Here is a 15,924-nt window from a genome sequence, read left to right on the forward strand (position 1 = left end):
TCAGCAGAGCCAGTGGCCAGGGCCTTTTCGGTTGTGGCACCCTGCCTCTTCGGAATCCCCTCTACTCTTAAAACAGGGCTGTGCTCCCAGGGACTGATGGGAGTTGCAGTTCAAAGTCTCCAGAGGCTGCTCTGATCATGTTCTGGATACTCTTCTTTATAGATTTAAATTTTTGAGAATGGAGGTTATAGACCTGCATAGGCAGAACATAAAATCATAGAGCTTAAGGGGACGTGTAGGGTCATCTAGTCCAATCCCCTGTGATGCAGGAAAACTCGGCAAAATCCTCCTCTTATCGGAGTGATCCAGGTCAGGATCCATGCAGAACAATCCAGTTTCCCAGGTTTCAACATCCTGTGGCCGCTAAGAATGTTGAGTCTTCATTGGGCACTTGGAAGACTATTGGTAAAACCTATTTGGTGTTTCGCAACTTTCTGACTAGTTGCAGGACCTTAGCCAGACCTAGCAGAGTAAACGCAGAATCCACGGAAGCAATTGGCGACTTGGCTGCAGACAGGATAGACAAAGCAGGAACCAGGAACTTGTAGTCAGGTGTTTATTATATACAGTGGACTATTTACAGGAACAGAACACGGATCTTTTGCTAGCTCTCTCTGACACGACTCACAACTCCCACACTGACACACAGAACTCTGAACCACTGAACTTCTGAACTAACACATTCCAGTTAATAGACCATTAATTATCACTCCCTTGAGAGAGCTTGACCAATCAGGGAGCTGTCTCCATGCCTTCGTTATCACCAGGCAGACTTACTCCTTCACATTGCCTTCTGGCTGGCTGCCAAACCTTAATTGACTCTGTGTGAGTAACTGCACATACACAGTTTCCCAACAAATACTTTGGGGGTTTACCCAGCAGGGCTGATTCCTCTCTCCTGTTTTCCAAGTGGCCCTGATTTTGACTCCCATTTTCTGTTGCCCAACTCCCCAACCTTGGTTTGTTATTAGAGTGATTCCTTCGTGCAAAACCACACTTCCTTCGATTTGCACCCATTCTGCTTTTCCTTCAGCAGAGGGCAGAGGTTTGGTATGCACACACACACATACACACACACACACACACACACACAAAAACCCATGTGCTTCGGGCACAGAGGGAGGCCCTGATCCTCTGCGCTTTGCCTTAGTCACCTGCCATAACGCAGTTGTACCTTCCAGGTTTCCAACGCGATGGCGGAAGAGATCAGACGCCTCTCCGTGTTGGTGGACGACTTCCAGCTCGATTTTCACCCGTCTCCCGTAGTCATTAAAGTTTATAAGAATGTGAGTTGCAGCAATTATTATCTGTTGTTGTTTTTACCTGTTGCTTATAAGCTTATAAGTGCACAAGGAGTAGCTCAGAAGTTTGTTGTTACTGGGGTGGCTTGTAGCTCAGTGGTAGATCCCCCCCCAAGAATCCTGGGAACTGTAGTTTGGGAGTTGTAGCTCTGCTAGGGGGTGGACTACAGTTCCCAGGACTAGACCTGGGAGACCAGGGTTCATTTCCCCAATTGGCCATGAATCTCCCTGGGAGACCTACCTCACAGGGTTGTCGTAAGTGAGGAAGAGCGATGTGCTCCAACGTGAGCTACTCAGAGGGAAAAGGCGGGATATCGATGCAAAAAAATAAACCGGGGGGTGTACTTGCAGTGCCATGCAAAAAGCAGCCTTGATCTCTACCTCTCTCCCCCTGCCCCCCCCCCAGGAACTCCACCGGCACATTGAGGAGGGTCTTGGCCGGAATATGTCTGACCGCTGCTCCAGCTCCATCACGACGTCCCTGCAGACGATGCAGCAGGAGATGATTGGTTAGTGAAAAGGGAGCAGCTTTCCTGTGCTGCTTGGGAATTAAGTACCTGTACCTGAGCCAGATGTTTGGAGATTTAGGCTGCTTCAGAGACACTCCCTTTTCTGTTTTCTCACTTGTGGCGCTGTGGGTTAAACCACAGAGCCTAAGACTTGCCAATCAGAAGGTCAGCAGTTCAAATCCCCGCGACGGGGTGAGCACCTGTTGCTCGGTCCCTGCTGCTGCCAGCCTAGCATTTCGGAAGCACCTCAAAGTGCAAGTAGATAAATAGGTACCACTCCAGCGGGAAGGTAAACGGCATTTCCATGCACTGCTCTGGTTCGCTAGAAGCAGCTTAGTCATGCTGGCCACATGACCCGGAAGCTGTACGCCGGCTCCCTCGGCCAGTAAAATGAGATGAGCGCCACAACCCCAGAGTCGCCCACGACTGGACCTAATGGTCAGGGGTCCCTTTACCTTTACCTGAGCCAGATGTTTGGAGATCTTGACTGCTTCAGAGACGCTCCCTTTTCTGTTTTCTCGCTTGTAAAGCAGATCTAGGGAACCTACAACTGGACCACAGCTTTGGTCACCCCAGGCCATTGGCTGTAGTGGCTGGGGCTGATGGGAGTTGGAGTCCAGCAATATCCAAAGGCGCCTTCACTTGACTGGACCATCACTTGCCTTTACTGCCCCAGCGTCGTTTTTAATGCAGGGTCATGGACCAAGGGCTATGCTGGCAGGGGCAGATGGGAGTTAGGATCCAGCAACATCTGGAGGGCCACAGGTTCCCCATCCCTGAACTAGGCCATCACTTGCCCTCACTGCCCCTAGCTGCCTTCAGTGCAGAGACAGGGACCATCGGTCAGGCTGGCAGAAACCAGCCTACTAACAGGGTTCCTATCCCCAGTGCATCTGATACGTTGGTCTGTGAATTGGGGCTTGTTCTAATAGCGGGTTCTGTTGCCTCTTTGCTCCCCCTTTGAAGATGGCTTAAAGCCCCTCCTGCCAGCCTCCCTGAGAGGCCAGATCGACAAGCTCATTCCCCGGCAGTGCTTCGCGATGAGCTACGACCTCAACTGCGACAAGCTCTGCGCCGACTTCCAGGAGGATATCCAGTTCCACTTCTCTCTCGGCTGGACGATGCTCGTGAACAGGTTCCTGGGACCCAAGAACACCCGGCGGGCCTTGATGGGCTACAATGACCAGGTGGGAAGAGCCTTTTGGCTACCCTCCAGCACCCTGCTTCACCCAGTAGGTGCTCCTGAAAAGCCCCCCTCCCCAAGCAGCTTCCTCTCCGCTTCTTGGGTCGTGGCAGAGAAATAGAGCATCTGCCTTGTACGCGGAAGGTCTTGGGTTTGATACCCAGGTAGAGCCAGAAAGCTGGTATTATCAGGGGGCTACCAACGTGGCTTAATAATAATAATAATTTTATTATTTATATACCCGGACACTGAGGTCCATCGCCGAGGGCCTTCTGGTGGTTCCCTTGCAGCTAGAAGTGAGGTTACAGGGAACCAGGCAGAGGGCCTTCTTGGTAGTGGCACCTGCCCTGTGGAACGCCCTCCCACGAGATGTCAAAGAGAACAACAACTACCAGACTTTTAGAAGACATCTGAAGGCAGCCCTGTTTAGGGAAGCTTTTAATGTTTAATAGACTATTGTATTTTAATATTCTGTTGGAAGCCACCCAGAGTGGCTGGGGAAACCCAGCCAAATGAGCAGAGTATTAATAAATAATAATAATAATAATAATAATAATAATAATAATAATAATAATAATTTATACCCTGCCCATCTGGCTGGGTTTCCCCAGCCACTCTGGGCGGCTTCCAGCACATCTAAAAACATATGAAAATGTCAAAACATTAAAAACCTCCCGAAACAGATGTCTTCTAAAAGTTATATAGTTCTTTCCTTGACATCTGATGGGAGAGTGTTCCACAGGGAGGGCACCACTGCCCAAAAGGCTCTCTGCCTGGTTCCCTGCAGCTTTACTTCTTGCAGTGAGAAAACCTGCCTGAAGACCCTCGGAGCTGGATCTGGGTGTGTCCAGACTGAACAATGGGACTCCTTCAGGTTTCACCATCTAAAAGGCTCGTGACATGAAAGGAGAGGGGAACTTGGAGGGAGAAGGAAAAAAGAAAACACAGACAGTCTTTCTTCCATTGAGGGTAGCCAAGTGGTGTCCTCAAGATTGTGTTAGACTTGAGTTCCCCTCATTTGCAGCCAACGTGGCCAGTGGCCAGGGATGATGGGTACCACAAGGGTGGCTACCACCAAGTTAAGTGGACCAATGGCATGACTCATTGCAAGGGCAGGTTCCTATGCTCAGAGGCACCCAGTGCCTCCCAGTTACAGTGCCTCATTGTGTGCCCGAACGAGAAGGAACCAGCACACAGGGGAACTTGCAGATTCTGCCACTTTCATTCTAAAGAACCCAAAATTATGGTGATGATTATTTACCAGATGTATATTATAGGGTTTCCAGACGTCCCTGTTTCCCGGGGACAGTCCCCGGATTTGCGTATAGGTCCCCGGACAAATTCCATCCCGGATTTCATCTGATGTCCCCGGCAACGCAGCGGCGGCAGTCTCAGCAGCCCGGAGCAGTTGTCTCTGGCTGGCTTCAGGAGCTGCTCAGAAGTCCCCATATGATGGTGGTGCAGGGGCTCTAAGATGCAGCTTCCGGTCTGCCTCCACCTTCCCTGACCCCAGCAACTAAGCTGTGAAGGGAGGCTTCATGCTTCCTGTTGGAGCAGCCTTCCAACTCCTACTTGCGTGCAAGCAGGAGCAGGGCAGGGATCTCTCAGTTAGGCACTGGGAAGCCTCCCTTCCCAGCTGAGGGATCCCCGTCCCCTCCTGCTTGCATGCAAGCGGGAATGGGATTGGGGCTGCTCCGATGGGAAGGGAGGCATCGCGCTGCCCGAGCCTCGCCGCCACTGCCCTCTCGGCCCTCCTTCTCCGCCTTCCACGCCTGACCCACTGCACACCACTTCCCCACCACCACCACCACTGAAGAACCAACAGCTCAGGCTTTCTCATGGAGAAAGGAGATAGAAGCCTTGGAGGAAGGGGAAACATGGCGGTTGAGGTCAAGGTGGCAGCCACCCCTCTGTCACCGCCATCACTGCAGCATCAACGTCCCAAATGTAGTATTTATTTATTGGTAACCTTAGTATATTATCGCCCTTCATCAAAAGATCTCAGGGTGGCTTACAAGATAAAAACACAAGATAGAGGCACAAATGAATAGTTAAAAACAGAAACGAAGTGCATTTGCATTCCACACACACCCTTCTCTCACACAATTCCTGCTTCTGCTGCCAGTGGGGAAAGACAGTGATATGCAAAGTTCTGTGAAGTTGCCTTCTGGCCCTTTTACTGTGCCTTGGCCTCAATAACCCAGCCTGTAAAATGGGGAAAAAATAGCCCAGTTTGTCTTATCCAAAGAAATGAAGGAACTAAGCATTTTGCATTGTACTGGAAGTGCTTACAAATGGAGTCAAACCGTTCTCTGAATTTTTTCTTTCTTCTCTCTGCACCTTCCTCTTTCTTTTTTTTTCCTTTTTCAAACTTAGGTTCAGCGTCCTCTGCCTTTGACTCCAGCCAACCCAAGCCTGCCTCCCTTACCTCAGGGATCCTTGACTCAGGAAGAGCTGATGGTCTCGATGGTCACTGGGCTGGCCTCTCTCACATCCAGAACCTCTATGGGCATCCTCGTGGTTGGAGGAGTGGTACGTTTGAAGGAGAACCCCGATATCTGAGGGTGTTTTGATTCCCTCGCCCTGCCCTCCTGTAGCTCAGTGACAGAGCGTTGGGCCCTGCATGCAGAAAGTGCAGTTCTTGGCATCTCCAGGTAGGACTGGCACAGACACCTGTCCATAACCCTGGAGAGCTGCTGCCAGTCCGTGTAGACAATACTGAGTTGGATGATTCCCCCACACACACTATTGATGCTTCCAAAGACTGCTCCCTTGCAATGTAGCTGTAATTCATGTGCTCCTCATATATAAGAGAACAGCGAGCCAGTGTGGTGTAGTGGTTAAGAGCGGTAGTCTTGTAATCTGGGGGACCGGGTTCGCATCTCCGCTCCTCCACATGCAGCTGCTGGGTGACCTTGGGCTAGTCGCACTTCTCTGAAGTCTCTCAGCCCCACTCACCTCACAGAGTGTTTGTTGTGGGGGAGGAAGGGAAAGGAGAATGTTAGCCGCTTTGAGACTCCTTCGGGTAGTGATAATGAGGGATATCGAATCCAAACTCTTCTTCTTCTTCACATTTATAAGTCCACCTTTTTACCCCGAGGAGTACCGTATTTTTCGCTCTATTAGACGCACCGGACGATTGGATGCACCTAGTTTTTAGGGGAGGAAAAGAAGAAATAAGAAAGGAACGCAAAGCATTCTGAGCTAAGAGGGAGCGCTCCTCCATTTTCACTCAGAAGGCTTTGCGGGGTACCCCTGAAGCCAGGAGAGCAAGCGGGATCGGTGCGCACTGATCCCTCTTGCCCTCCTGGCTTCAGCGAAAGCAAGCCTACTGGCTTTTCTCCCGCAAGAGCCGTGCACTCTTTAAAGGGAGCACGGCTCTTCGGGGCTTTTCTGGGAGGTGGGGGAAGGGATAGAGCCGCGCGAGAGCCAGTGTGGTGTAGTGGTTAAGAGTGATGGACTCATAATCTGGTGAACCGGGTTCGCTTCCCTGCTCCTCCACATACAGCTGCTGTGTGACCTTGGGCCAGTCACACTTCTCTGAAGTCTCTCAGCCCCACTCACCTCACAGAGTGTTTGTTGTGGGGAAGGAGGGGAAAGGAGAATATTAGCCGCTTTGAGACTCCTTTGGGTAGTGATAAAGCGGGATATCAAATCCAAACTCTTCTTCTTCTTCCCCCACGTCCCACAAAAGCCAGGGATAGCTCCGCGAAGGCTCCCCGCTCCCCTGCGGAGACTTCATCCCATGGCTAAGCCAGAAGCTAGAACAGCCACTATCCTGGCTTCTTCTTCTTTAGCCATGCACAGCCTTTCCCGGGCAAGGGGAGCCTTCATCCCCTGCCCAGGAGAGCCTGTGCACGGCTAAGGCTCCCCCAAGAGCCGCGCTCCCTTTAAAGAGCACGCGGAGCGTGTGTGCGGCTCTTGGGGGCTTTTCCCGAGGAGGGAGAAGGGCAGCCGCACACACGCTCCACACAGCTCTTTAAAGGGAGCGCTGACAGATTTCCCCTTACTTTTTAGGAGGGGGGAAGTGCGTCTTATAGAGCGAAAAATACGGTAATTTTACTCTTCGGAGATCATAACATGGCAACAACCTCCAATAAGTTGGTGCCCATTTTATTTTACTCCGTGCTACTTTTGTTCAGTTTTGCCCTCTGATTTTGCCTCTTTAATGCTGGCCGTTGACCGTAACAATAAAGATTTGATTTGATTTTTCAGCTGTTGGGTGTTTTTTTAAAAAAAGAAAAATGACCATCCTGTTTCCTCCTGCCCGCAGGTCTGGAAGGCTGTAGGCTGGAGGCTCATTGCCCTTTCTTTTGGCCTCTACGGACTGCTGTACGTCTACGAGCGTCTCACCTGGACCACGAGAGCGAAGGAGAGAGCTTTCAAGCGACAGTTTGTGGACTACGCCGGCGAGAAACTCCAGCTCATCGTCAGCTACACGGGTTCAAACTGCAGCCATCAAGTTCAGCAGTGAGTCTTTCGCTTCGCACGCGTTCTGGGGGACGGGAAAAAATTATCCGCAATTGTGGCCTTCTGAGCCTTGATGTGGCTCTCAGGAGCTCCTGTTCTTAAAAAACCACAAATGACTCCTTGAAGAGAGAGCTCAAGCGTGCTCAGATTCCTGCCCTGCATGTCGTGGCATGTTCACAAACATTCTAACCATTGTATAACCTCTGGAGCAATTGAACGTAACTTTTATTTATTTATTTTTAGATACACTTCCAAAAACATCACATGAATGTTCCAGTACATAATATAGTGGTACCTTGGTTCTCAAACTTAATCTGTTCCGGAAGTCCGTTCCAAAACTAAGGTGCTCTTTCGCATAGAAAGTAATGCAAAATGGATTAATCCGTTCCAGACTTTTAAAAACAACCCCTAAAACAGCAATTTAACATGAATTTTACTATCTAACAAGACCACGGATCCATAAAATGAAAGCAATAATCAATGTACTGTAGTCACGCAATCAATCAATTGATCAGTAGCTGTACTGGGTTCCACACAGTCACAAAAACAAAACGAAAAGAGCTGCAAAAGCAAAAACGCAAAATAAATAGCAGAAACAGACAGACCTCAGCGTAACACTCAAAACGGAAGTGTGGCACTCAAATCAGAAGCGTAACATTCAAAACGGAGCACGTTCGGCTTCTGAAAAATGTTCACGAACCGGAACACTTAGTTCCAGGTTTGCAGTGTTTGGGTTCCAAGTTGTTTGAGCACCAAGGTCAAGGTATTTGAGAACCAAGGTACCACTGTAGATTTTTCTTTTGTTTTAGCAACTTCCCATCCCATTTTCCATTGTGGTTTTTTTATTATTATTTCTCCCCCTTGCTGCACCCTACCTTCCCTCTTCTTATATCAAAACAATAATACAGTAATCTCGAATTCCTTTTGTTGCTCATAGTTTGAATCCTGCTCACGAATAGTATTTCTTTATTATGTGGGCTGAATAACCCTGCATAGACAGTCTTACTTCAAGGCCTGCCCTGGGTGTCATGGCATATTCACAAACATTCTAACCGCCGTATAAACCCTACAGCAATTTAACGTAGCTTTTAAATTAGGACTGAATGGTTCGACCCAAGTAAAACGCTGCTGCCTTATTGGACCAAAGAATCCTGTAGCCTTTCCAACTTCAATTCCTGCCCTGGGTGTCATGGAATGTTCACAAAAATTCTGGCTGGTTTGTAGCCATTACAGGAATTTTAGCTCATCATGCAGAAGTTCCTGAGTTCAGTTCCCAGCATCGCGAGGTAGGTCTGGAAAAAATCTCCTGTCTGCAGCCCTGGAGAGCTGCTGCTGATCAGCGCAGGAAACCCTGTGCTAAATGGACCAGTGATCTACACTTGGTACAAAGCCAAGCAGCTTGCTGTGTTCGTTCTCTACCTTGCCATTTTATTCCCTTCCCTCTGATTGACTTCTTCCTCTTCTCCATTTCCCCGCTCTTTTTTGGGAAAGGGAGCTTGCCGGGACCTTCGCCCAGCTCTGCCAGCAGGTTGACGTGACGAGAGAAGATCTCGAGAAGGAGATCACGGCCCTGAATCAAAAGATTGAGATCTTGGACTCCCTTCAGAGCAAAGCCAAGCTGCTCAGGTATGGAATATTGGAAGCAGGGCGGTCTCCCAGTTTCCACCTTCAGCGGCTGCTCTGATAAAAGTGAAATACAATGAGCCGCTTCCAGGGTGGCAGGTGCAGAACTTGGGAGGGTGGGATGCTCAGAAGGGCTTCGTTTGCTGAAGCTGCGTGATGCTGGCACCATGGGAACTTAAGAGGAACCTGCTGGCCAAAGGCCCATCTAGTCCAGCATCTTCCAGTCTTCCCAGGGACCAAATCTCCCAAAGAACCCAGGACACTAGATAGACTGCCACTGCATCTGGAGGTTCCATAAGGACCTAGGAAAATCCCTGCTAGATCAGGCCAAAGGGGGCCCGTCTAGTCTTGCATCCTGTCCTCATGGGTGCCAACGAGATGCCACCATGGGAAGCCCATAAGCAGGACTTGAGCAAGAGAGAGAAGAAGAAGAGGAGTTTGGATTTGATATCCCGCTTTATCACTACCCAAAGGAGTCTCAAAGCGGCTAACATTCTCCTTTCCCTTCCTCCCCCACAACAAACACTCTGTGAGGTGAGTGGGGCTGAGAGACTTCAGAGAAGTGTGACTAGCCCAAGGTCACCCAGCAGCTGCATGTGGAGGAGCAGGGAATCGAACCCGGTTCCCCGATTATGAGTCTGCCGCTCTTAACCACTCCACCACACTGGCTCTCCATCCAGAGAGGATGGATGGATGGATGGATGGATGGTGTTACCTGCCCTTCAACAGCAGTTCCCAGGGCAGGTTATGATGATTTAAAAGTCAGAATTAAAAACAATTAAAGCACTCCCCATCTCCCTCCCTCTCTCCCCCTAACCGCACAATGTCTACGACAATAATGTCTCATAATGAATGTAAATGAGCTGAGAAAAAGACACTACGAATTGATGGTGGAGATGCTACGTGTACTTTTCCTTTTTTGATGGTTTTTGTAACACAAAAAAAGCTTGTGTAAAAACTTTGAAAGCAACAACAAAGCAGAATGCGACCACAAGTATTGGGAGCGGGCCCATTAACATCTCTGTTGCAACGCCTGCTGAGTCTGGCAGGCTAAAGTTCTCAAAACTGAAACTTTTAGCAGCTGTGTGCTCCCCTTTCTTCGGGGTGGGGTGGTGGCGGCCCAAAATTTCACGCTTGTGTTTTCTAAAGCAATGTGCGTTCACAGTTCTACCTACATCCTGGATACGACATCCCGTAATAGACGTATTTTCCCTCTGCAGGAATAAAGCCGGTTGGTTGGACAGCGAGCTGAACATGTTCACACACCAGTACTTGCAGCAGAGCAGATAAGCGAGGAAAGGCGGAGGAGGAGGGCAGATATTTCTGCTCGCCACTTCAGTACCCGCTTGCAGAACCTGTTCCAGGCGGTGGGGATCCCCCCACAGAGCCACAGAGGAGACAATCGCTGCCCCGTCTCTCCTTTTCCGCCACGAGACCGAGAGAATCACACGGCCTCTGCATGGTTTATCCATTTCTAACCCCCACCCCCACCCCGGTTTGGCATACACTTTATTTTAGAGTCCTCCTTCCCCACTCCTTCTTCCAATAGTGTTAATAAGCTAATAATTAGCAGGAGAGAAAATGCCTGTGTTTATACACTTACAAGGAGGAATGATAAATCTGGTCTGCATTCCCCTCTTCTTTGTCTTTTAACAACAATGAAATGTCAAGATCAGCTTGGGCCGATTCTGTTTGGATCCCCTTTTCCCAGCAAGTTTAGATGAAACTTCCCTCTCCAATTCCAGGTCTCGATGAATTAATGCCCATCTATTCCTTTAAAAAATAATTAATAATAAGATTGCATTCTTCGAGGTGCAGTCCAGCCAGAGCATTGTATCCCACAAAAGCCACATTTAAAGCACGGCGATACCACATTAACAGTCCTAGCTTCCTCCAGAGAATCCTGGGAACTGTAGAGGGTGCTGAGAGATGTTAGGAGACCCAATTCCCCTCTCAGAGCTACAGTTCCCTGTGGAAAGAGGAGTTGACTGTTAAACCACTCTGGGAGCAGAACAGAGGTCTCCTAACAACTCTCCACACCCTGGACGAACTACAGTTCCCAGGATTCTCTGGGGGAAAGCCATGATTGCTTAAAGAGGCACGACAGTGGTGTGAATGTGTCCTGCTCTGAAGTAGCCCGTTTAAATTGATGTGCCTAAGCTAGTCGAGAGGGTTAACTTCAATGGGTTTACTCTGTGCAGGGCTAGCAATCTGTCTCGCTGGAGTGGCTTTATGCCAAGCTGGGCTCTCAGAGGGAGCGTGGGAGCTGGGTCAGACCCATGGCGCCCGAGAGGCAACTGTTTGCCTAAACCATGCCCTCCCCTGCGCGAGTTTATGCGATTCTCTGAGACAGTGGCAAAGGGACTTCTGGCCTTTTCTGAATTTGGCCCGCCAGGTCGTTTTGGACAAACCACGTCTCTTACCTTCTGCCACGCATGGCACCGATTTCCTGAGCTCTTGAGTCACCTGGTGCCAGGTGATTTGCAGGTGAGGGCAGCCTGCCCGCCTCTCGGAGCTGCCCTCGAAACCTTGCCCAGCCCTTTTAGGAAGAGGGTGGGGTCTGTCCGTTGGGCTTGGCCAGGGCAGGAAGGCGCCCTGAGCTATTTTACCCAACTTCCAAACTTGGCAGAAATGCCCCAGCCTAGGATTGAAGTGACACAGGGCAATGTTATTGGGCAAAGAGGTGGCTTAGATAGATCCTGACTCTTGCTTTGATGTTCCCAAGTATGTAAGGTGTGACCTGTTCAACATTTGGGTACCCACCCCTGTTCTAAAGATAAACATGGTGCCTTCCACATGTGGACTACACTCCCCATCTTCCATACCCATTGGCCATTCTGGCTGGGGCTGATGGGAATTGGAGTCTGAAACCCCTCAAGGGCACCAGGCTGTGCTAGAAGTTACCAAGGGCACCACGTTGCCTACCCAGTCAGTTGCGTATGGTACATATATATAATAATAATAACTTTTTTATTATTGTTACCCCTGCTTTATAACAAGGAGGTTCACACATACTGAACAGGACAGATGAACATCATTATCCCCTGTGCCTCTTAATTCTTTTGAATTATGACTCTTTCCCCCCCGCCAACCTTCCACTTGAGGGAATTTGTTTGTCTGCCTCTCATGGCACTAGTCCTCATGGAGCACCACAAGCACTGACAAGATTCATTAGAGGGTGCACCTCCCAGGCCGAAGAAGTTATGCACGTAGCTGCGCTATGAATTGCAGGATGAGAAACCCGCCCCTCCCTACCTGGCTGAAATAAACTCCTTAGCTACTACAGGCCTCCTCGGGAGTCTTCTGGAACAGTGTGGATAGGGGACCCGACCGCAGTGGAGATTTTGATCCCTTTATACACTTCATGTGATTTGTTCCATTGACATCCCACCCTCCCCTTTTTAAAAAAAACACCCCAGTTTGGATTGATGGAGGGACTCTGAATGGGCTAAGCTAGTCATGAACTTCAGTGGGTCTACTCTAAGTAGGGTTAGCATTGGCTACAACCCTAGATCCTCAGCTTAGCCCATTCGCTAAGATATTTGATGCTCCTTTAAGACAAGATCCGCTGTCAACCACCTTGATAATGACACATGAGGGGTGCCATTTCTGGATTTTGGTAGCCAATCCGCCACAATTAATATTACAGCAACATGTTTAGCCAAATGCACTTTATTTTTTATTGTTCTATTGCTGCTAATTTTGATTACTCCATATATATATATATATATTTCCTTTTCTGTCTTTGGATGAATTCGGGGCTCTCCAAAAATCCTCCCTGCGGTGTGTCTCTTCTATCTGCTGTTATTTACAATGGTAATATTTTTTATTTGGGCATGAATTACCTTTCTTGCTGTATCAGTGCTGTTAATACCCGAAACCAAACTATTAAAAGAAGGGGAAAAATCAGTCTGAAGCTTCAGCCTTTTTTCTTTTAGCATTGTAGAGTTGGAGGGGATGTCAAAGGTAATCTAATTCAATCCCATGCAGTGATTGGGGGCTCTTTTCCTATTTGGGTTTATTATAATAATAATAATTTAATAATAATTTATTATTTGTACCCCACCCATCTGGCTGGGTTTCCCCAGCCACTCTGGGCGGCTTCCACAAAGACCAAAAATTCCCTGAACAGGGCTGCCTTAAGGCGTCTTATGAATGTCAGGTAGTTGTTTATCTCTTTGACATCTGATGGGAGGGCATTCCAGAGGGCGGGTGTCACTACTGAGGAGGCCCCCTGCCTGGTTCCCTGTAACTTGGCTTCTCACAGCGAGGGAACCGCCAGAAGGCCCTCGGCGCTGGACCTCAGTGTCCAGGCAGAATGATGGGGGTGGAGACTCTCCTTCAGGTATACTGGACCGAGGCCGTTTAGGGCTTTCAAGGTCAGGACCAACACTTTGAATTGTGCGTGGAAACGTACTGGGAGCCAATGTAGATCGTTCAAGACCGGTGTTATGTGGTCTCGGCGTCTGCGATGTTACGAAAAAGGAGCAATGCTGAGTTCTCCAGATGGCTGGAAAGCCAAACAGGATGTTGATGTTTTGGGAGATCACAAGGAATCCAAGCCGGGCACCTGGAGAGTGGCCAATTCCTCTGACTAAGTCACCAGTCTAGCTGCCGCATTCTGGATTAGTTGTAGTTTCTGGGTCACCTTCAAAGGTAGCCCCACGTAGAGTGCATTGCAGTAGTCCAAGCGAGAGATAATCAGAGCATGTACCACTCTGGTGAGACAGTCTGCAGGCAGATAGGGCCTCAGCCTGCGTACCAGATTGACCTGCGCCTCCATGGACAGCTGTGAGTCCAAAATGACTCCCCGGCTGCGCACCTGGTCCTTCAGGGGCACAGTTACCCCATTCAGGACCAGGGAGTCCTCCACACCAGCCTGCCCCTTGTCCCCCGAAAACAGTACTTCTGTCTTGTCAGGATTCAACCTCAATCCATTAGCTGCCATCCATCCTCCAACTGCCTCCAGGCAGCACCTCCAACCGCCTTGCAGACACTTAAAAATCACTCCCCTGCCATTTAAAGTTTAGATGCTTCAGGGGATGTTGAAAAATTGGAGGAGAACTAGTGGGTGATCCAGTGCAGATGTTCCCTCCAGGTGTTGCTAGACTACAAATTCCCATCCCTGATCATTGACTCTCTTGGTTGTGGCTGATGGGAGATACAGTCTTGATAACTTTTAAGCAAAGTTTCTAACTCTTCAGAAAAGTCTTTGAGACCCTGGACCTTTGTCATCTTGACATTTTTTTTCCTGCCAGGCACTCCCCACCCTCTCTGCAGGCAGAGACTTTCAAATTTGCCTCTGCAAGCTTGAGGACTAATAACTTGTTGTTTCTAAACAGTGACCGCATGCATGTAATGACAACAAGGTTGTAGCAATGGAGGAAGAGCTAATTAGGGAAAAGAGAAAGGGAGAAAGCCATATGAGCCAAGATTAAGTGGCTTTGCTTGTTCCTGACATGCAAATTATAAAACATCTGGATCAGGAAACATGAAAGATGTTAGATTGTTTTTGTATGCCACAACTGCAGCTAGAATTCTGTTAGCTAAGAATTGGAAATCACAAGAAGTCCCAACAGTGGAGGAATGGCAGATGAAGATGATGGACTTTTCGGAGCTAGCCAACCTGACTGGGAGAGTCCGCGACCAGAAGGAGGAAGAGTACCAGGAGGAATGGATGAAATTCAAAGACTATTTAGTTAAATATGTTAAGATAACTTAATTGGAAAAACTTGCAAATATCAGATAGGCTTAGGATTAAAATATGTGATGTTAGAGAATAATATGTTTAAAGTCAAAATGAAAACAAAGAAAGATATTAAGTGATTAAGTTAATTTTATGAGAAAATTGGTTTTGGAAAACTGTTACAACTGATATACACTGAAATTCAGTCAGGGGGATTTGAGGAAATCACTTAGCAATGTTACTAAGATTGGATCCAATACAGTTGAAGATGTATGTTTGTTTAAAATTTTTGGAAAATCAATAAATTTTTTGGAAAATCAATAAATTTTTTGGAAAATCAATAAATTTTTTGGAAAATCAATAAAATTTTTGGAAAAAGGAAAACATGAAAGTAAAGAAGCATGTAGACAGGAATGCTGTGCTTCCAAATATCCAAACTTTGAGAAGATGCTTGTTGAAGATTTGACTTGCTGCATAAGAAATGAAATCGTGCCACCCCATAGAAAAAGAGTACATTGAAGACTAGTAACTTGCCCTTTTAAAAGGAGGGCGCTAGGTTGGTGGTGCTGTAAGACTCCCCAGCCCCCCGCTCAGTGCAAGGAACCCACCAGCCCTCTAGGAACACCCTGCGCTCTGGGAATGTTACTTTTTTAAGTTTGCAAAACAACATCAGCTGGCATTAAAAAATAAAAATATTCCATCAGCCTTAACCCACTGCTATGTATGCAGTAATATAGGTGGTCAATACGTCCAAATAAATATCCAAATAGGGTTGATAATTATAAGATATCCATTCAGCTGTGGAAAGAGATATTGGGGAGATATTGGATGTCTTGCAACCCTAACACACACACACACTGCTGCTCTTGACATATGTTGTTGTTTAGTCGTGTCCGACTCTTCGTGACCCCATGGACCAGAGCACGCCAGGCACTCCTGTCTTCCACGGCCTCCCACAGTTTGGTCAAACTCATGCTGGTAGCTTCGAGAACACTGTCCAACCATCTCGTCCTCTGTTGTCCCCTTCTCCTTGTGCCCTCCATCTTTCCCAGCATCAGTCTTTTCCAGGGAGTCTTCTCTTCTCATGTGGTGGCCAAAGTATTGGAGCCTCAGCTTCAGGATCTGTCCTTCCAGTGAGCACTCAGGGCTGAT

General features: G+C 48.3%; 1 protein-coding gene across 12 annotated transcripts in view; it reads left to right on the forward strand.

The window, feature by feature from the left end:
- MFN2 (mitofusin 2) overlaps nucleotides 1-12,995 on the forward strand; it is a 39,350-nt gene extending 26,355 nt beyond the window's left edge. For 9 of the 12 annotated variants that reach the window (XM_083628652.1, XM_083628647.1, XM_083628649.1 and 6 more), the window contains 7 exons: nucleotides 1,182-1,286; nucleotides 1,708-1,810; nucleotides 2,777-2,997; nucleotides 5,370-5,525; nucleotides 7,267-7,463; nucleotides 8,955-9,089; nucleotides 10,307-12,995. In XM_083628652.1, coding sequence (XP_083484778.1) covers nucleotides 1,182-1,286; nucleotides 1,708-1,810; nucleotides 2,777-2,997; nucleotides 5,370-5,525; nucleotides 7,267-7,463; nucleotides 8,955-9,089; nucleotides 10,307-10,376 — 987 coding nt within the window. In that variant the 3' untranslated portion in view covers nucleotides 10,377-12,995. The remainder of the gene's footprint in view (nucleotides 1-1,181; nucleotides 1,287-1,707; nucleotides 1,811-2,776; nucleotides 2,998-5,369; nucleotides 5,526-7,266; nucleotides 7,464-8,954; nucleotides 9,090-10,306) is intronic. The other 3 variants (XR_014551622.1, XR_014551623.1, XR_014551624.1) reach the window with 1 other exon arrangement.
- The last annotated feature ends 2,929 nt before the right edge of the window (nucleotides 12,996-15,924 follow it).

The sequence above is a fragment of the Podarcis filfolensis genome (genome assembly GCF_964270895.1).
Source record: "Podarcis filfolensis genome assembly, chromosome: 8".
Lineage (NCBI taxonomy): Eukaryota > Metazoa > Chordata > Lepidosauria > Squamata > Lacertidae > Podarcis > Podarcis filfolensis.